Source organism: Trichomycterus rosablanca, chromosome 5, assembly GCF_030014385.1.
Source record: "Trichomycterus rosablanca isolate fTriRos1 chromosome 5, fTriRos1.hap1, whole genome shotgun sequence".
In the NCBI taxonomy this organism is placed as follows: Eukaryota; Metazoa; Chordata; class Actinopteri; order Siluriformes; family Trichomycteridae; genus Trichomycterus; species Trichomycterus rosablanca.
This window is the reverse complement of record NC_085992.1, coordinates 52,635,669-52,655,882: the sequence shown is the minus strand read 5'-3', so window position 1 is coordinate 52,655,882 and position 20,214 is coordinate 52,635,669. Positions and strand designations below refer to the sequence as shown.

General features: G+C 39.1%; 1 protein-coding gene and 1 pseudogene across 1 annotated transcript; one reads left to right on the top strand and one right to left on the bottom strand.

Annotated features, from left to right (window-relative positions):
* The window catches only part of LOC134315253 (hexokinase-1-like), an 80,152-nt pseudogene that overhangs the window by 35,137 nt on the left and 24,801 nt on the right, over positions 1-20,214 (bottom strand).
* LOC134315255 (histone H2A-like) lies at positions 13,769-14,162 on the top strand. The gene has a single exon (XM_062996339.1). It carries the CDS (start codon positions 13,769-13,771, stop codon positions 14,153-14,155), a length of 387 nt encoding a protein of 128 aa, XP_062852409.1. The 3' UTR covers positions 14,156-14,162.

The following is a 20,214-nucleotide window of genomic DNA, read 5'->3' as shown; positions in this document are numbered from 1 at the left end:
CTTCTTTAATAATTTGTTCTTTTTCTTTCCAGTTATAATCTACACAGCCATTGTTATCAAAATATATACCTAGGACTTTAAGATGTTCAGTCTCAGGTACATCAATTGGAAATTTTTTATTAATGTCTCCAATCCACACACATTCTGATTTTAAAACATTCAGGGTGGCTCCCGACACTTTCTCATATAAGGAGAAATGTTCGTAAATAATGTCTAAATCTTTTCTTGTTTTAATGAACACAGTAATATCATCAGCATATGCAGAAATTATAAATTGGTTGTCACCTAATCTAACTCCTTGTAGTCGTTTATCATTTCGAATTTTAGTAATTAATGGACTTAAGCCAAGAACATAAAGGGCAGCACTGAGGGGACAACCTTGTTTAACACCTCTCATGACTTGAAAACATTCTGTCAAATTACCATTAACATTAATCTGCACATTAGATTTTATATACATACACTTAATCATGGCAATGAAATCATCAGAAAAATTATACATTTTCAAAACTTCCCATAAATATTCTCTTGATACAAAATCAAAGGCTTTCTTCTGGTCCAAAGTGACCATATAAAAACTTTCACCACTCTCAAACACCAATTCCCTCGAAATATTTAAATTATCCCACATTAGTCTTCCTTTGATAGCACAGGTTTGTTCTTTAATTATTATTGAATTTAATACATCTTCTAACCTATTCATTATTATTTTGGCGAAAATTTTGTAATCGATGTTCATTAAGGTTAAGTGTCTCCAATTATTAATATCATTTACATCTCCCTTCTTATACAATAAAGATAAAACACCATCATAAAAAGTGTCATGCATATAACCTCTTTTTACACCTAAATTAAACACCCGTGTTAATAAATTTGAAAAAACAAGAATATCAAAGTGATAAAATTCAGATGGCAAACCATCTTTACCAGGAGATTTTTTAAGATTCAGTTGTTTAATAGCAGACACCACTTCACATTCTTTAATACTTTCGCCTAAATAGTCATAATTTGTATTATGTTTAAAGTCTAAGAAGGATTTTAAAGATTTTTTATCAATTTCAATTTCCTTATACATATCTTCACACAAATCTTTAATAGTATTCATTATCTCTTTAGCATCTGTAACTACTGTACCATTTTTATCTTTGATAGAACTAATGTAAGCCTTTTGTCTTTTTTGGGAGTATAAATGAGTCACTTGAGATGAATTTAAAGTTTCATCAGAATTATATCCTATTTGAATTTGCAATTTTGTCAAGGACTCATTATTTAAGGTATCTATTTCTTTTCTTAAATCTGATAATTCATTATCTTCGTAGTCCGTTAAAAAACGTTTTTGTTTTAAATTAATATATTTTTTCATAATATAGTTATACCTTTTATTTTTTTTCTGATTTACCATTTTACTTCCGTGTTTTAAAAAATATTTGATCTGAATTTTTAGAATTTCCCACAATTTACAATCATTTTTTATAAATAAATTTAAAGACATGATTCTAAACAACTCTTCTTTTAATCCCATGATTACTTCTGGATGCTTTAAAATATTTATATTTAGTTTCCAATAATTTTTACTAATCTCTTTTTTAAAATCAATCTTGGATATCACTGTCAAATGATCGGATTCAATAATTAATTTTGTCTTATAAGATTTTACTTGAAAATTTTTATTAACATAAATTCTATCAATTCTAGTTTGACATGAGCTATCAGATCTAGTAAAGTCAATTCGATCAGGACACATTATTCTAAAAGTGTCTTGCATACAATACTCTTCCATAATTTGTTTTAAAACTTTTCCTTCCCTACTTAATTTAAATGGTTTATTTGAAATTCTATCTTTTTCATCGGTAATTGTGTTAAAATCACCACACACTATAATATAAAACCCTACACATAATAATGCTTTAACTTTATTAAAAAGTTGGATTTTCTTACTTTTGTCTTGAGCCGTGTATATATTTATTACTCTGATTTTTTTATCAAACCAAAACACATCAATAAACATTAATCTGCCTGGAATAATTTCACGTAATTGAATAACTTTTACATTTTCTTTATAAAACATAATTCCGATACCGTCAGCTTTACTTTCCCCGATTGAAAGGAAACTCTTATTTTTAAACCACAAACTTTGTACATCTTTAACATCATTTACATTTGAAAGCCGAGTTTCTTGCACACATAAAATATCAAAATTCTCCCTTAACAATAATTGTATCTTTTTAAATCTATTAGAAGCTGACTGAATTCCTCTTACATTACAAGAAGCAACCAATAAACTATTAAAGGACATTTAGAAAGATCATTTTTGAATTTTCTTTTTAACCTTTTTAGTAACTAAAACTTCATTACCTTCAGTCTCTTCTGAATAATTCCATTTCCGTTTGTCGTTGCTGTCTGTCAGGTGTTCAGAAGTCTTTGTTCCTGTGCTTGTGTGCTCCATACTTCGACCCTTCTTGTTTCGGTGAAGTTCCTCTTTTCGCACATGAGGATTTAATGAAGAACTGCGTTTCTCTTTCAGTTCCTTGGAAGCAGACGTGTCGTCCTGGCGTATATCCTCAGTTCCTTCATTAGAGATAAGTGAAACTTTTAAAGCAATGTTGCACGACTCCGATGCTGAACCTTTAGTTGACTCCTCTCCCGACTCAGTTGTAGATGAATCGTCACTGCTGGATGAACCACTGCTGCTGTCCTCTGTTGATGATGTTTCACTGCTGTCGTTATTACCAGTTTGCTTTAAATCTTCAACATTTTTACATTCTGTAACAGTCCCATTTTCCTCCAAAGTTGTATTAATAAAAAGGCTTTCAGTTTGATCCATTTCATTTTGTTGTTTATCCTTTGTCTGTGATAATTCAGGTTCATTACTAGAATTGGCTTCAGGTGGAATATTTTTTTCCCCAGCCTCAGTCGTTGATAACGGTTGTACACTTTCAAAAAGGTTTTCCTTTACTTCTGTGCCAAAGCTTGTCTTAGAACGGTTAGCATAAGAGTTAGGGCACATAAAGAAAGTGTGACCCACGGTTCCACATAAATTACAAATTGCAGAGTTGTTACAATCTTTAGCTTTATGTCCAAAACTGCTACATTGCCAACATTTCACCTCCTTACATTCTTTAGCAATGTGATCAGTCGCTTGACATGTATAACATCTGGAAATTTGGCCTTGGTAGATAATTTTCCCATTGTACGGACCCAGTGAGATGTTGTTTGGAATCCCTATGTCTTGGTTGTTGAGGTCTTTCTTAATTCTCACTTGATATTTCCTAATCCCATACCAAATGCCGAACCGATCCACAGGCTTAATGGCTGGTTTTACAATGTTACAGAAGCGACGTAAATACAGCTCCACATCTTCATCTGGAATTCTTCCTGTCCAAAATTTCACAATCACTGTTTTTATGTCAAACTGCAAAGGTGAGAATATTTCGAAATCTCTCCATTGTTCTTTGTTTGAATTGTAAATGTCCATGAAAACTCGTAATGATCTTTCGTTACGAAAACAAAGTTCAAAGTCTTTCCGGTTTGGAAGGCTGATGAAGGAGAAAATGTCTTCCCCACTCACCGACTGGGACATAAAAAGCTTTTCTGCCACCTCATCTCTGCTTGGAGCAGATCCAGATCCTATGAAGGAGATTTTCGCCCAGTATTTGAGAAAACGGTTATTATATGACTCTCGAAAAGACAAACTGGAAGCCATACTTTCAAATGTTTGTACTTAGCGGCCGCAAACACCGTAAGGTGCTGCGGCCAAAACGTTCACGTGTTTGAAGAGGATTACTGATCAAAGCCGCCTTTTCCTCTGCCAGACATGGTTACTGCTCTCGTCGAGATGAAGCGAGTCAATGCAGGACGAGCGTTCACAGCGAGCCTGTTATTCCCCTCTACCGGACCTAGTTGAAGACAATGGGGCGGAGTTAAGCAGTGACCGCCCACTGTGACCGCAGCTGCTCGGAGTAGGCCTCATGTAAAGCGCATAACTTAGTACCTCCACTGTTTTTACCCCACAGTAAATCGGTCCACAATCGATGTGATGTATTCCACATGACATATTTTTCTGTAACTAATGTTTAATGTTAAGAATTTTTTTCTAAACATGTTGTGCCAGAACAAAGAAAGACAAACAAAGAAACAATCCTAAACCCTATAAGAGAGAGAGAGAGAGAGAGAGAGAGAGAGAGAGAGAGAGAGTTGGGCCCCAGCGCTCAGGGTCTCCAGCACAAACTGGACCTGCTGCAGCAGTACTGTCAGACCTGGGCCCTGACAGTCAACCTCAAAAATACTAAAATTATGACCTTCCAGAAAAGATCCAGATCTCAGGGAACCAAACACACATTTAAATTAGGACATCATGAAATTGAACACTCTAAAAACTATACCTACCTTGGACTAAACATTAGTTCATCATCAAAATTTGGCTCAAAATATTTGGCGCAATAATTGAACCAATTGCCCTGTATGGCAGTGAAGTGTGGGGCCCGCTTACACACCAACAATTTAACAAATGGGAACAACATCCAATTGAGACCCTGCACACAGAATTTTGTAAAACAATATTAAAGGTGCACAGACACACCACCAACAATGTGTGCAGGGCAGAATTAGGCCGATACCCACTTATTATTAATATACAAAAAAGGGCAATAAAATTCTGGAATCATCTAAAAGAGAGCGACCCACACTCGTATCATTACAAAGCTCTGCAATACCAAGAGCTGAGCAAAGATACCAGTCCCCTCATCCAACTGGTCCTGAGTCACTGCATTAACACACCATTAACACATACTAACACACCACTAACACAGACTAACACTATTAAGACTCAAGACCAGAACCTAATCAGAACTGATCAAATTACACATGAATTAAAGATAAACTATTTGGCCTATTGGGAAACACAAACTAAACTCCAAAGTAAACTACAATGTTATTTGGCTCTAAATAGACAGTATAGTGTAGCAGATTATCTCAGCACTATAACTGATCCAAAACTCAGAAACAGCTTGACAAGGTACAGACTCAGCGAACACAGCCTGGCCATCGAGACGGGACGACACAGACAGTCCTGGATGCCCAGAGAGGAGAGAGTGTGTCAACACTGCTCTTCAAACCAAATAGAGACAGAGCTGCACTTCCTCACTGAATGTACAAAATACACACACATTCGAAAACAATTTTTTACCAAAATCAACAAAATTATCCCCAATTTTAATTCTCTCTCAAACCCTGACAAGCTGCCCTACCTACTGGGGGAGCACAGAGCGAGCTGCACACTCGCAGCTCTCTACTTACACACCTGCCACCAGGTGAGGGACAGTGAGTGACCTTATACTGTATCCCATACACACTCACACATACTCGCACACACACATCATCATACACACACCATACACACACACCATCAAATGCACGCACACGCACGCACACACACACACTTACAAATACTTTTTCCACACATACATATACAGGTCCTTCTCAAAAAATTAGCATATTGTGATAAAGTTCATTATTTTCCATAATGTAATGATAAAAATTAAACTTTCATATATTTTAGATTCATTGCACACCAACTGAAATATTTCAGGTCTTTTATTGTTTTAATACTGATGATTTTGGCATACAGCTCATGAAAACCCAAAATTCCTATCTCAAAAAATTAGCATATTTCATCCGACCAATAAAAGAAAAGTGTTTTTAATACAAAAAAAGTCAACCTTCAAATAATTATGTTCAGTTATGCACTCAATACTTGGTCGGGAATCCTTTTGCAGAAATGACTGCTTCAATGCGGCGTGGCATGGAGGCAATCAGCCTGTGGCACTGCTGAGGTGTTATGGAGGCCCAGGATGCTTCGATAGCGGCCTTAAGCTCATCCAGAGTGTTGGGTCTTGTGTCTCTCAACTTTCTCTTCACAATATCCCACAGATTCTCTATGGGGTTCAGGTCAGGAGAGTTGGCAGGCCAATTGAGCACAGTAATACCATGGTCAGTAAACCATTCACCAGTGGTTTTGGCACTGTGAGCAGGTGCCAGGTCGTGCTGAAAAATGAAATCTTCATCTCCATAAAGCTTTTCAGCAGATGGAAGCATGAAGTGCTCCAAAATCTCCTGATAGCTAGCTGCATTGACCCTGCCCTTGATAAAACACAGTGGACCAACACCAGCAGCTGACATGGCACCCCAGACCATCACTGACTGTGGGTACTTGACACTGGACTTCAGGCATTTTGGCATTTCCTTCTCCCCAGTCTTCCTCCAGACTCTGGCACCTTGATTTCCGAATGACATGCAAAATTTGCTTTCATCCGAAAACAGTACTTTGGACCACTGAGCAACAGTCCAGTGCTGCTTCTCTGGTTCAAAAGTGGCTTGACCTGGGGAATGCGGCACCTGTAGCCCATTTCCTGCACACGCCTGTGCACGGTGGCTCTGGATGTTTCTACTCCAGACTCAGTCCACTGCTTCCGCAGGTCCCCCAAGGTCTGGAATCGGCCCTTCTCCACAATCTTCCTCAGGGTCCGGTCACCTCTTCTCGTTGTGCAGCGTTTTCTGCCACACTTTTTCCTTCCCACAGACTTCCCACTGAGGTGCCTTGATACAGCACTCTGGGAACAGCCTATTCGTTCAGAAATTTCTTTCTGTGTCTTACCCTCTTGCTTGAGGGTGTCAATGATGGCCTTCTGGACAGCAGTCAGGTCGGCAGTCTTACCCATGATTGCAGTTTTGAGTAATGAACCAGGCTGGGAGATTTTAAAAGCCTCAGGAATCGTTTGCAGGTGTTTAGAGTTAATTCGTTGATTCAGATGATTAGGTTAATAGCTCGTTTAGAGAACCTTTTCATGATATGCTAATTTTTTGAGATAGGAATTTTGGGTTTTCATGAGCTGTATGCCAAAATCATCAGTATTAAAACAATAAAAGACCTGAAATATTTCAGTTGGTGTGCAATGAATCTAAAATATATGAAAGTTTAATTTTTATCATTACATTATGGAAAATAATGAACTTTATCACAATATGCTAATTTTTTGAGAAGGACCTGTACACACTTTATATACTTGTTGTTCTAATTTGTTCATGTTAATTTTTTAAGGCTAATTACTAAGGTTATTGAACATCCTTTAAATTAATATGAATGTTTACGTATGCAATTCCCCTGAGTTCCTACACTGCAGTAACACACACAAACTGCCCTACATACTGGGAGAGAAGAGCGGACTGAAATTATTATTGATTTTTACTGATATTACAGGGTTTTTATTTTTATTTATTTTATTAATTTTATTTATTTATTGATCACTAATAATCCTGTAAATAACTTTAATTCTAGAGTTGTATTTTTAATCTGTTTTATTAGTTATTTTTTTTATTATTATTATCTTTATATATATGTATCTTATTTTCTCATTTCTATTTACTGTTTATTGTTTACCGCTTTGGCAATAGTGTATCTAATTACATTCATGCCAATAAAGCACCACTGAACTGAACTGAACTGAGAGAGAGAGAGAGAGAGAGAGAGAGAGAGAGAGAGAGAGAGAGAGAGAGAGAGAGAGAGAGAGAGAGAGAGACTTTGACTTTTCAACACACATTTTATTCAAGATTATTTACAAAATAAAACCAGTAGCCAATTCCAAATCCACTAACTGAAATAAAACAAATAAAAACACACACAATAAAAAAAAAAAAACAGTCCAGTCACAAATTCAACACAAAACCAGCCAGACCATCGGGCTCACAAAGCAGGCCCCCATCCCCCCACACGGTAAAGAAATGGTCCACATTGTCAGTTACAGTGTAGTAGCTAAACTCCACAGTTAGCCTCTTCAGAATTAAACCCCTGACCATTAGGACAGGGTCAATACCCCAAGTACCTTTCAGTTTATTTTTCCTTGTGCACCAGATGGCTAGTTTCGCAGCACCGTATAGAAAATTTAAAATCACTACTCTGTCCTTATTAGAAGCTGAATACTTGGGACCATAAATGAAAAGACAGTCAGTAAAGAAGCCTAAAAATTTCACGCCCCACTCTTTAATCACACCCAAAATGGGATGTAGCCGGGCACACAGCAAGAACAAGTGAGACAAGGTCTCAGTCTCACCACAAAAAGGACAACCGTCCCCAAGTGCGGGATCAATCCGTGCCACGTGTCTGTTTGTGGCTATAATCCCATGCACAATCCTCCACTGGAGGTCACCCACCCTCTTTTCAATGGGTCTTTTGTACAGGGACCGCCAGCTACGTTTAGGGGAAGCATCAGCCGAAACAACCTCAGCCCACCCAGACTCCTTCACATCCCTCAGGCTTCGGTGATGTAGAGTTTTAACACAAGCCTGATACAGGGCCCTCTTGTGTAGAACACTGAAAAGTCCCAAAGCAGGGGTGTCTGAAGACAGGAGTGTCCCCTGTCCCTCCTGCCGGTCCTCCTGGTCCATGTCCATTACCAGTTCAGGGAAGGTGACATTTTGACTCAGATGTTGCTCCACAGGGGTAGCGTTCAGGTACTCACAGGCATCAGCAGAGAGGTCATCCAACAGCCGGTCCAGCAGCTGTTGAGCTACACGCACCGACCTCAGACCGACCATCTCAGCCAACTGCTCCGCATGCACCCAGTCCCTACCCCTCCGCAGGTCACGAACCTTGACAAGTCCACCTTCCAACAGGGCAGTCCTCAAAGCCCCTGAGACCCGTTGCAATGATGGAAAAGAGGGGTTGTGGAACAGTGGCTCCTCAAAGATCCACGCTGAAGGCAGAGTGGAGTCGTCCCTCGAAAAAGAGAACAGACGCCATGCCTCCAGCACTGCTGTGTAAAATGGAGTCAAACCTCTCAAATCCACCCCTTCCAGCGGAAGGGAGAACAGATGCCAGTCCAGCCCCATACCACCAGCGCGCCGCAAAAGGGCACAGGCAACGGCCTTCCAGCCCTGCTGCCCTCTGTACAGCAACCGCTGCACAGCTTGCAGACGCAAGGTTGCAATTCTGGACCGGATGTCGATAAGACCCTGTCCCCCCTCCTGCACAGGCAGAGACAGGACAGCTGCTCTGAGCCAGTGTGTCCAGACCAGAAAAAATTCACCAGTATTTTCTGGATGTCGTCGGTCAGTTGTCTAGGTGGGTTGAGAACAGTAAATCTGTGCCACAAAGCTGACGCAACAAGATTGTTCACGACCAACACTCGACCCCTGTACGATAACTGGGGGAGCATCCAGGACCATGAAGACAACCTGGCACGAACTTTCTCCACAACACCTTCCCAGTTCATTGCTATTGCCTCTTCAGAGCCCAGCCAGACCCCTAAAAACTTTATGCCATGCCTGCTCCACCTAACCCCTCCCGGGAGTAATGGCAAAATACTGCATGGACTCTGAGAGCCACACCACAAAGCCTCTGTCTTATCCCAGTTAAGTTTAGCGGAGGTGGCCTTGCTGTAAACTTGCAGGGTATCCTGCAGGGACACAACATCCTGGTCATTTTTCACTATGACTGTGATGTCATCAGCATAGGCAGAGACTCTATATAAACTGTTCATAATGTTTAAGCCCGACAGTCTTTTCCTAATTAAAACCAGAAGGGGTTCCACTGCAAGTGAGTAGAGTTGTCCAGACAAAGGACAGCCCTGCCGTATCCCCCTACTGACGGGGACGGGGACACTCAGACCCCCTCCCACCTTTATCAGACAGGAGGCCCCTGAATAAAGCAATTTCACCCAGGACATGAAACCATCCCCAAAACCAAAAGCACTTAGAGCAGTAAAAAGATAATCATGATCTACACGATCAAATGCCTTTTCTTGGTCCAGAGATAACAAACCAAACTCTAAATGAGACATTCTAGCAAAATCACATAAGTCCCTAATTAAAAACAAATTATCATAAATAGAGCGTCGAGGCACACAGTAAGACTGGTCCTTATGTACAATCACGCCTAACACACCTTTTAGTCTGTTCGCAATACATCGGGAGAGTATCTTATAGTCTGAACACAAGAGAGAAACAGGTCTCCAGTTCTTTAAAAGGCAGAGGTCTCCCTTCTTCGGTAAGAGGGATAAGACGGCACGCTGACAGCTACTCGGGAGCACCTTGGCATCAAGGCCAGCCAGCAGAACCTCATACAAGTCCCTCCCGATGATCCCCCAGAAAGCCTTGTAAAAGTCCACCGGAAGACCATCAATACCAGGCGCTCTCCCAGACGAAAGCTGAGTTACAGCTGCAGTGAGCTCCTCGAAAGTCAAAGTCGCATCCAGGTCCTGCTTGTGTTGATCATCCAGTTGAGGTAGATCCTCGAGCAGGGTCCTGGAGCAATGCTGATCCCTAGCACCTGCTGTATACAGTTCAGAATAAAAGTCCACAGCCAATCTTCTCACCTCCGCCGGTTCTGTCGTAATAGTTCCGTCAGCTTTGCGGACAGACACCAGTGATTTATGTCGATGAGAAGATTTCTCTAAATTAAAAAAGAAAACAGTAGGAGCATCCATGTCCCGCACAGACATGAACCTGAACCGCACCAAAGCTCCCTTTGCCTTCTCCTTTAAAATATCACTCAGTTCCTGTAACTTAATCGTAAGATCCGCCCGCAGATCCAGTGAATTTTGAAGGAACATAGAGTCGTGTATTTTAGAAATGTCTTGTTCCAATTTACTAACTGCTGCCCTCAATTTAGAGGTGGAATATGCGGTAAAGTCCTGACAGAAGGCTTTAATTTGGGCCTTCCCCACTTCCCACCATTGCATAAGGTTTACAAAATCACCCTTCTTACCAACCCACTCTCCCCAAAACAGTTTAAAAGTATTGCAAAATTTTTTATCTACTAAAAGTGCCTTATTAAAATACCACATTGGACTACCAGAGGACTGAGGAACAACAGAAAAGACTACAGTACATAAATGATGATCAGAGAAAGAGGTGGGCTGAATGGTAGACTGACTAATCATATTCCGAGCACTATTAGAAACATAGAACCGGTCCAAACGGGCCGCATATACACCTCCTTCAAAAACCCTAACCCAGGAGTACTGCTTGACTGAAGGGTGTTTTTCCCTCCAAACATCAACTAAATTAAAACCAGATAAAGTAATGGCCAAAGTCTGAGCAGACTGGGGATGAGGCTCTTCGCCGTTTCTATCATTAACAAAATCCAAAGTGCAGTTCCAATCCCCTCCCAACACAACTGTGCTGTCTGAAGGTAGGGATTGCAATAACTGCTCCAGCCTCACAAACAGCTCACCTCTTTCTGCACCTCTATTTGGGGCATACACATTAATAAAAATAAACACATGATCACAGAGTCTAGCTTTAAGCATGAGAAGTCGTCCAGCTACAATTTCATCAACAGACAGTACGTTCACTCTACTGGACTGAGAGAAGAGAATAGCAACACCTGCGCTAACATTCGAACCGTGGCTAAGAAACAATTCCCCTTTCCACCACAGACCCCACTCAGAAGCTGAGGCATCATCACTATGTGTTTCTTGTAAAAAACATACATTTAATTTCTTAAGAGAAAAAAATTCATAAAAAAGGGCCTGTTTATCTTTGTCTCTAAAACCATTAACATTCAAAGAGCCCACCCTTAGAAAACCCATAACAACTGATGTTGATTTCAGGAGGGCCTTGATCGATATTACGGAAAACCTGAATTCCTCAGCTGTGCAGTGGGGCTTCGGTCAGGCCACAGGAGTTTCTTGAAGTCGAGATTTTCTTTATGTGTTTGTGGATTTTGCTTTAGAAGTCGCTTATGACACTTGTTAACACTTGTTTGCTATCGTTGCGGCTGAAACACATGAATTTCCAAATTAGAAAAAGCATCATTGTGAATACGGTTGTTTTTTTGGCCATTAGTACTATTACCAGTATTATGGTTAACATTAAATATTCTTCTTATTATCATCATCATTATTCTAAATTGTTATGTTTATTATTTATTTTTAGTTTTTTTTTTCCATTTGTTCTTTCAGCTACATGGCAGTTAAGCACCCTGGACTCGACCTAGTCCTGCTTGGTAGCTGTGTTTTACATCGCACTAAACAGCCTATTTTTCTAGTAGAAAAGGAAGCTCACATCCGCTTATAAATACATGTGGAAAACACCAAGGTCTGGTTTGCTCTTTTCAGCCTGTGTCTACAAGAAGATCGGGTTTCCTCAGCATATTTTTACGTGTAATAAGATGTGAAATGTGCGCTGCGTCGCTTTACGCATCAGGAGCGGTGTGCTGTTTTAGCAGAACACAAGGAAACAGAGCATCGTTAGGTTCCCTTTGCGGGCTTTTACATGAACGAGAGAACTTATGTTCGGCCGACGTGCACTTTATTACCTCGCATTTTATATCAGGACTTGTATTTTAATCGTTATTTGCCATGAGAAAACACAAGTGCGCATGTGTCACGGAAGCACACAGACGCTGCGCTGGGCGAGCTGAGTCTGCACAGTTCTCATGTGTGCTATAAAGCCCCGCCCCCTCTCGTAAGAGGGAGGAATCTCTGTACAACAGAGCACAGCGCTTCACTCGCTCTTTCTTAGCGCCGTTTTAGCTCCAACAACGATGGTAGAAGAAGCTCCAGCACCGGCCAGCTCGGCCCCCGCCAAGGCTCCTAAAAAGAAGACCGCGGCCAAACCCAAGAAAGCGGGTCCCAGCGTCGGCGAGCTGATCGTCAAAGCTGTTTCCGCTTCCAAGGAGAGGAGCGGCGTGTCCCTGGCCGCCCTGAAGAAAGCTCTGTCTGCAGGTGGATACGACGTGGAGAAGAACAACTCCCGCGTCAAACTCGCCGTCAAAAGCCTGGTGACCAAGGGCACCCTGGTGCAGACCAAGGGCACCGGCGCTTCAGGCTCTTTCAAGCTCAACAAGAAGCAGACCGAGGTGAAGAAACCCGCGGCCAAAAAAGCCGCCGCTCCTAAAGTGAAAAAGGCCGCAAAGAAACCCGCCGCTGCAAAGAAGCCCAAGAAGGTAACAGCCAAGAAGCCCGCAGCTAAGAAGTCTCCCAAGAAGGTCAAGAAACCCGCTGCTGCTGCTAAGAAAGCCACCAAGAGCCCTAAGAAGCCGGCGACCCCCAAGAAGGCAGCCAAGAGTCCTAAAAAAGCCAAGGCAGCCAAACCCAAGACCGCTAAGCCTAAAGCGGCCAAGGCCAAAAGAGCTGCACCCAAGAAGAAGTAAACTTGTTCATGTTTTATTAACTTCGTTTTCTTAAAACGGCTCTTTTAAGAGCCACCTATATCCTCCCATAAAGAGTCGCGTTTCCTAAACACATACATACATATAAGCATGCATGCAAACATACAACTATTCATACATGCAACCATCCATACATACATATTTTGTGGAGAGAGTGATAAGCAAGGAGTTAAAAACACTAAGTATAACTGGTCCTGTTTTATGTGTAATAATGATTTTGTCACACATCCCCATAAAACTGTCCGTATAAATGTGTATATGTATGTGCACTCACGTATATGAGCTCCTTACATAATGTAATTGTTAGTGTAAATGTTATTGTGACATAATATAATGTAATTGTTGCTAAAAAGAAGCTTTTCTGTATCATACATTACACGGGCGGGAGAACGGAGGAGAAGAGAGGGGAGGAGGGGGGGGGGGCAGTATGTGAGGGGGCGTGTATGTGTTTCCCTGAGACATGACGGCGCGTTTAGGATTGGCTCAGCTGTGCCGTCGCTCTAAGCCAATAGGAGAGAGCCAGTTTGCCTATATTACACCGTTTCGAGCTCTTTCTCAGTTTACTTCAGTTTTGTTCGACGAACACATCTGATCATCAAAATGAGTGGCCGAGGGAAGACCACCGGTAAGACTAGGGCTAAGGCCAAGACTCGTTCATCCCGTGCCGGCCTTCAGTTCCCCGTGGGCCGTGTTCACAGACTGCTACGTAAGGGAAATTACGCCGAGCGTGTGGGAGCTGGTGCTCCTGTCTACTTGGCTGCCGTGCTGGAGTATCTGACCGCTGAGATCCTCGAGTTGGCTGGTAACGCCGCCAGAGATAACAAGAAGTCTCGTATCATCCCTCGTCATCTGCAGTTGGCCGTGCGTAACGACGAGGAGTTGAACAGACTGCTTGGAGGTGTAACCATCGCTCAGGGCGGTGTGCTGCCTAACATCCAGGCTGTTCTGTTACCCAAGAAGACCGAGAAAGGAGCCAAGTCCAAGTAAAGTCGCTCTCGTGTTCTAACCAAAAGGCTCTTTTAAGAGCCACCCATTTCCACAGAAAAAGTGCAATTTCCCCAGATAATGTGTAAATAAATGTAATATCGTTTCATAGACTCACACGGCATAAACCACATGATTTATGACATGGTAAAATTAACAAATCAATATGTACGACTTATTTTTTCCCCATTTATCTATCTTTACATATATCCATATGCTCGGTGTAGGTGACGGCATCACGGATGACGTTCTCAAGGAAAACCTTGAGCACACCGCGGGTCTCCTCGTAGATCAAGCCGGAAATACGCTTCACACCGCCACGGCGAGCCAAACGGCGGATGGCGGGTTTAGTAATACCCTGGATGTTATCACGGAGAACTTTGCGGTGACGTTTAGCGCCTCCTTTTCCAAGACCTTTGCCGCCCTTTCTTTTTAATATTTTATTTAAACTTCATCAGAGTACATGGAAATTACATTACATTATCAAGACAATCATTTACAATTTTAAAATCTTCCACAATTCAGAGTCCTTAAATAAAATATTCATTGTTCGTATTCTTTTCAGTTCAGTTCTTATATTTTTATAAACATTCTCTGCTGAAACAAACTGTTGGTCAATAGTCATTCTGCATCTTGTTTTCCATAATTTAGACTTCACAATACACAGTACTAACCACAAGAAGTCATGTTTATCTTTAGACATGATTTCATCAAAAATACCGAAACAGACGGACTTCATATGAATTTTAATCTCAAGACCTAAATTTTCCATTTTGCTCCATACTTCTTGGGAACGATAACACTCTAGAATAAAATGTTCTAAAGTTTCCTCTGTCTGGCATTTTGGCATAGGGCACATGTTTGTCTTCACAAAACAACTCCACTTCACTACAGATCTCACTGGAAGTCTCCTCACTGCTACCAACCATGTAATATCCCTTAACTTCTCAGATATTTTTTTACATAAAATATTATTTACACATTCTTTCTTTTCTTCCTCTCTAAGGCCTCTAAAATCCACTATATTACAATATTTCAAATCTACTATTAGCTTGTAAATCTTTTTATTAGAATCCTTAATCCAATCTATATTCAAAACATTAAATTTATTTATAAAATCACCATAAATTAATTTATAATAAGGAACTAAAGCTCTAGAGCGGCCTTTTTTCTGTTTCCAATTTGTGATGTTTCCAATCCAATCAGCTTGTCTGTAAATGCCATTTGCAATAATTTTACATACAAAAATTTTTGTTTTAATGGAAAGATCAATTGCTCCTAGACCACCCATTTTTTTCTGTTTATATAAAAGTTCACGCTTAGTTACTTCACGTGTTGAATTCCAAATAAAATTACAACATAATTTATTCATATTTTTAAGCCATTTATCTGTGGGAGGGAAAATACAGGATAAAAATATTATTTTTGATAAGATAAAGGTCTTAACCATATTTATTCTTGTTTTATAACTTAAATTACAATTTTTCCATTTACTAAATTCTTCTTTAATAATTTGTTCTTTTTCTTTCCAGTTATAATCTACACAGCCATTGTTATCAAAATATATACCTAGGACTTTAAGATGTTCAGTCTCAGGTACATCAATTGGAAATTTTTTATTAATGTCTCCAATCCACACACATTCTGATTTTAAAACATTCAGGGTGGCTCCCGACACTTTCTCATATAAGGAGAAATGTTCGTAAATAATGTCTAAATCTTTTCTTGTTTTAATGAACACAGTAATATCATCAGCATATGCAGAAATTATAAATTGGTTGTCACCTAATCTAACTCCTTGTAGTCGTTTATCATTTCGAATTTTAGTAATTAATGGACTTAAGCCAAGAACATAAAGGGCAGCACTGAGGGGACAACCTTGTTTAACACCTCTCATGACTTGAAAACATTCTGTCAAATTACCATTAACATTAATCTGCACATTAGATTTTATATACATACACTTAATCATGGCAATGAAATCATCAGAAAAATTATACATTTTCAAAACTTCCCATAAATATTCTCTTGATACAAAATCAAAGGCTTTCTTCTGGTCCAAAGTGACCATATAAAAACTTTCACCACTCTCAAACACCAATTCCCTCGAAATATTTAAATTATCCCACATTAGTCTTCCTTTGATAGCACAGGTTTGTTCTTTAATTATTATTGAATTTAATACATCTTCTAACCTATTCATTATTATTTTGGCGAAAATTTTGTAATCGATGTTCATTAAGGTTAAGTGTCTCCAATTATTAATATCATTTACATCTCCCTTCTTATACAATAAAGATAAAACACCATCATAAAAAGTGTCATGCATATAACCTCTTTTTACACCTAAATTAAACACCCGTGTTAATAAATTTGAAAAAACAAGAATATCAAAGTGATAAAATTCAGATGGCAAACCATCTTTACCAGGAGATTTTTTAAGATTCAGTTGTTTAATAGCAGACACCACTTCACATTCTTTAATACTTTCGCCTAAATAGTCATAATTTGTATTATGTTTAAAGTCTAAGAAGGATTTTAAAGATTTTTTATCAATTTCAATTTCCTTATACATATCTTCACACAAATCTTTAATAGTATTCATTATCTCTTTAGCATCTGTAACTACTGTACCATTTTTATCTTTGATAGAACTAATGTAAGCCTTTTGTCTTTTTTGGGAGTATAAATGAGTCACTTGAGATGAATTTAAAGTTTCATCAGAATTATATCCTATTTGAATTTGCAATTTTGTCAAGGACTCATTATTTAAGGTATCTATTTCTTTTCTTAAATCTGATAATTCATTATCTTCGTAGTCCGTTAAAAAACGTTTTTGTTTTAAATTAATATATTTTTTCATAATATAGTTATACCTTTTATTTTTTTTCTGATTTACCATTTTACTTCCGTGTTTTAAAAAATATTTGATCTGAATTTTTAGAATTTCCCACAATTTACAATCATTTTTTATAAATAAATTTAAAGACATGATTCTAAACAACTCTTCTTTTAATCCCATGATTACTTCTGGATGCTTTAAAATATTTATATTTAGTTTCCAATAATTTTTACTAATCTCTTTTTTAAAATCAATCTTGGATATCACTGTCAAATGATCGGATTCAATAATTAATTTTGTCTTATAAGATTTTACTTGAAAATTTTTATTAACATAAATTCTATCAATTCTAGTTTGACATGAGCTATCAGATCTAGTAAAGTCAATTCGATCAGGACACATTATTCTAAAAGTGTCTTGCATACAATACTCTTCCATAATTTGTTTTAAAACTTTTCCTTCCCTACTTAATTTAAATGGTTTATTTGAAATTCTATCTTTTTCATCGGTAATTGTGTTAAAATCACCACACACTATAATATAAAACCCTACACATAATAATGCTTTAACTTTATTAAAAAGTTGGATTTTCTTACTTTTGTCTTGAGCCGTGTATATATTTATTACTCTGATTTTTTTATCAAACCAAAACACATCAATAAACATTAATCTGCCTGGAATAATTTCACGTAATTGAATAACTTTTACATTTTCTTTATAAAACATAATTCCGATACCGTCAGCTTTACTTTCCCCGATTGAAAGGAAACTCTTATTTTTAAACCACAAACTTTGTACATCTTTAACATCATTTACATTTGAAAGCCGAGTTTCTTGCACACATAAAATATCAAAATTCTCCCTTAACAATAATTGTATCTTTTTAAATCTATTAGAAGCTGACTGAATTCCTCTTACATTACAAGAAGCAACCAATAAACTATTAAAGGACATTTAGAAAGATCATTTTTGAATTTTCTTTTTAACCTTTTTAGTAACTAAAACTTCATTACCTTCAGTCTCTTCTGAATAATTCCATTTCCGTTTGTCGTTGCTGTCTGTCAGGTGTTCAGAAGTCTTTGTTCCTGTGCTTGTGTGCTCCATACTTCGACCCTTCTTGTTTCGGTGAAGTTCCTCTTTTCGCACATGAGGATTTAATGAAGAACTGCGTTTCTCTTTCAGTTCCTTGGAAGCAGACGTGTCGTCCTGGCGTATATCCTCAGTTCCTTCATTAGAGATAAGTGAAACTTTTAAAGCAATGTTGCACGACTCCGATGCTGAACCTTTAGTTGACTCCTCTCCCGACTCAGTTGTAGATGAATCGTCACTGCTGGATGAACCACTGCTGCTGTCCTCTGTTGATGATGTTTCACTGCTGTCGTTATTACCAGTTTGCTTTAAATCTTCAACATTTTTACATTCTGTAACAGTCCCATTTTCCTCCAAAGTTGTATTAATAAAAAGGCTTTCAGTTTGATCCATTTCATTTTGTTGTTTATCCTTTGTCTGTGATAATTCAGGTTCATTACTAGAATTGGCTTCAGGTGGAATATTTTTTTCCCCAGCCTCAGTCGTTGATAACGGTTGTACACTTTCAAAAAGGTTTTCCTTTACTTCTGTGCCAAAGCTTGTCTTAGAACGGTTAGCATAAGAGTTAGGGCACATAAAGAAAGTGTGACCCACGGTTCCACATAAATTACAAATTGCAGAGTTGTTACAATCTTTAGCTTTATGTCCAAAACTGCTACATTGCCAACATTTCACCTCCTTACATTCTTTAGCAATGTGATCAGTCGCTTGACATGTATAACATCTGGAAATTTGGCCTTGGTAGATAATTTTCCCATTGTACGGACCCAGTGAGATGTTGTTTGGAATCCCTATGTCTTGGTTGTTGAGGTCTTTCTTAATTCTCACTTGATATTTCCTAATCCCATACCAAATGCCGAACCGATCCACAGGCTTAATGGCTGGTTTTACAATGTTACAGAAGCGACGTAAATACAGCTCCACATCTTCATCTGGAATTCTTCCTGTCCAAAATTTCACAATCACTGTTTTTATGTCAAACTGCAAAGGTGAGAATATTTCGAAATCTCTCCATTGTTCTTTGTTTGAATTGTAAATGTCCATGAAAACTCGTAATGATCTTTCGTTACGAAAACAAAGTTCAAAGTCTTTCCGGTTTGGAAGGCTGATGAAGGAGAAAATGTCTTCCCCACTCACCGACTGGGACATAAAAAGCTTTTCTGCCACCTCATCTCTGCTTGGAGCAGATCCAGATCCTATGAAGGAGATTTTCGCCCAGTATTTGAGAAAACGGTTATTATATGACTCTCGAAAAGACAAACTGGAAGCCATACTTTCAAATGTTTGTACTTAGCGGCCGCAAACACCGTAAGGTGCTGCGGCCAAAACGTTCACGTGTTTGAAGAGGATTACTGATCAAAGCCGCCTTTTCCTCTGCCAGACATGGTTACTGCTCTCGTCGAGATGAAGCGAGTCAATGCAGGACGAGCGTTCACAGCGAGCCTGTTATTCCCCTCTACCGGACCTAGTTGAAGACAATGGGGCGGAGTTAAGCAGTGACCGCCCACTGTGACCGCAGCTGCTCGGAGTAGGCCTCATGTAAAGCGCATAACTTAGTACCTCCACTGTTTTTACCCCACAGTAAATCGGTCCACAATCGATGTGATGTATTCCACATGACATATTTTTCTGTAACTAATGTTTAATGTTAAGAATTTTTTTCTAAACATGTTGTGCCAGAACAAAGAAAGACAAACAAAGAAACAATCCTAAACCCTATAAGAGAGAGAGAGAGAGAGAGAGAGAGAGAGAGAGAGAGAGAGTTGGGCCCCAGCGCTCAGGGTCTCCAGCACAAACTGGACCTGCTGCAGCAGTACTGTCAGACCTGGGCCCTGACAGTCAACCTCAAAAATACTAAAATTATGACCTTCCAGAAAAGATCCAGATCTCAGGGAACCAAACACACATTTAAATTAGGACATCATGAAATTGAACACTCTAAAAACTATACCTACCTTGGACTAAACATTAGTTCATCATCAAAATTTGGCTCAAAATATTTGGCGCAATAATTGAACCAATTGCCCTGTATGGCAGTGAAGTGTGGGGCCCGCTTACACACCAACAATTTAACAAATGGGAACAACATCCAATTGAGACCCTGCACACAGAATTTTGTAAAACAATATTA

Excerpts from the sequence above, each read along its gene's own strand:
- LOC134315255 (XM_062996339.1), top strand. The coding sequence starts at position 13,769 with ATGAGTGGCCGAGGGAAGACCACCGGTAAGACTAGGGCTAAGGCCAAG.